The sequence below is a fragment of the Epinephelus moara genome, chromosome 18 (assembly GCF_006386435.1).
Source record: "Epinephelus moara isolate mb chromosome 18, YSFRI_EMoa_1.0, whole genome shotgun sequence".
In the NCBI taxonomy this organism is placed as follows: domain Eukaryota; kingdom Metazoa; phylum Chordata; class Actinopteri; order Perciformes; family Serranidae; genus Epinephelus; species Epinephelus moara.
The window spans coordinates 34,569,836-34,571,316 of record NC_065523.1 but is presented as its reverse complement, the minus strand read 5'-3'; the positions used below and the strand labels follow the sequence as shown (position 1 = coordinate 34,571,316).

Genomic DNA, 1,481 nt, shown 5'->3' with positions numbered 1-1,481 from the left:
TTACCTTTGTTAAATGTTGCTGTTGTTCCTAATTTTATATGAGAAGAGATCGCTAGCTGCTAGGCTAATTTATACAATGTAAAATGCCATAGGCTTGTGCTAATAATGTTAGCATGTTGTATTTGTGGGGAAAGTGTGTCCAGATAAAGACAAGTGTTTGTCTGTGAATGCTGCGAGTTATAGTGAAGCTGATTTGTGTACTTGTGTTTGNTAGCATGTTGTATTTGTGGGGAAAACGTGTCCAGATAAAGACAAGTGCTTTGTCTGTGAGTGCTGCGAGTTATAGTGAAGCTGATTTGTGTACTTGTGTTTGAAACTGTCTCTATTAAGCCATGTTTAATGTGTGTTTAATGTGTGTTTTGAATCAACTAAACTTTACAGCACTTCAGAAACCTCCACCGCTGACTAGTGTTTTAGAGGTGTAACTGCAGAGTGACACAGACACACCACCGCACAAGTATAAATGCTCACAACGGCGAAGGTCACATTCGTATGCTACGGCGTAGGGTCTGCCACACGAGTATAAATCCCGCTGGTCTACCTCTATCTCTTTCGGTCTAAATGAAATGAAACAACTGAGATCACATAAAAATGTTTCATGTTTTGGTTGTCTTCTGTTTTCGATCAAAGCTCACCCTAAAATGTCGTCCTCTACATGAGGCAGGTGACATCTCTGGTGGAAGGAGCGAGGGCAGTGGTCACACTCCACCAACTCTTCTTCTCCTGCACCTTTACAGACGCAACACTCATCGTCGTTTTTCTGATTATCCTGCCAAAAAGACACAACAGCAACTCAAAAACAAACATCAGCAATGGCCATCACATTGTTTATGCAGAACAAAGATGAGTGTGGAATGAGGAAATGCTGCTTGTCTGAAACTGACTGATCAACAAACTCACCAGGTCTTCACTATCTGGTTTGCACAGTCCGCATTTACACAGCAGTGAGTGGATCTTCAAGATGTCTGCCTGAAAAGACAAATCAACAGTGTCCTCCTCTTTGTTTCAAGCTGTAGTTTAGGTCTTTTGGGCTCTGTAAAATCCTGTGCTTCTGTCAGAAACACAGAGACACACACTTTACAATAACACGTCACCCTGATCATGGTCACCTCTATGAGGATGCTGAGTGGTTCCCCTTCATACAGGATGTCCTTCCTCCAGGTGGCATCTGCATCTGGACATGACGCCTCCTTCACAAACTCCTCCGGAGTCATCCAGCTCGTTTCAGTACGAAGACTCTTCCCACGAGTCCCTGGTGGGGAGTTTAGAAGAGTCAGCTGGTTAGGACACATTTCATTACACCTTATCACTAGAGTGACACACCCACACAATAAACAGGTTGTGCAGATACACATACACTCACTGGCCACTTTATGAGGTACACATGTTCAACTGCTGCGCTATTCAGCCAATCACCATCCCTTTATGACCACAGTGTACCCATCTTCTGATGGCTACTTCCAGCAGGATAACGCACCATG

General features: G+C 43.6%; 1 protein-coding gene across 1 annotated transcript; it reads right to left on the bottom strand.

Moving 5' to 3' along the window:
* Positions 1 to 612: 612 nt before the first annotated feature.
* LOC126405511 (nuclear body protein SP140-like protein) lies at positions 613 to 1,252 on the bottom strand. The gene is made up of 3 exons (XM_050069270.1): positions 1,110 to 1,252; positions 901 to 969; positions 613 to 769 (listed from the first exon to the last, which is right to left on the bottom strand). Exons 1-3 carry the CDS (start codon positions 1,212 to 1,214, stop codon positions 632 to 634), a joined length of 312 nt encoding a protein of 103 aa, XP_049925227.1. The 5' UTR covers positions 1,215 to 1,252; the 3' UTR covers positions 613 to 631.
* Between the last annotated feature and the right edge of the window lie 229 nt (positions 1,253 to 1,481).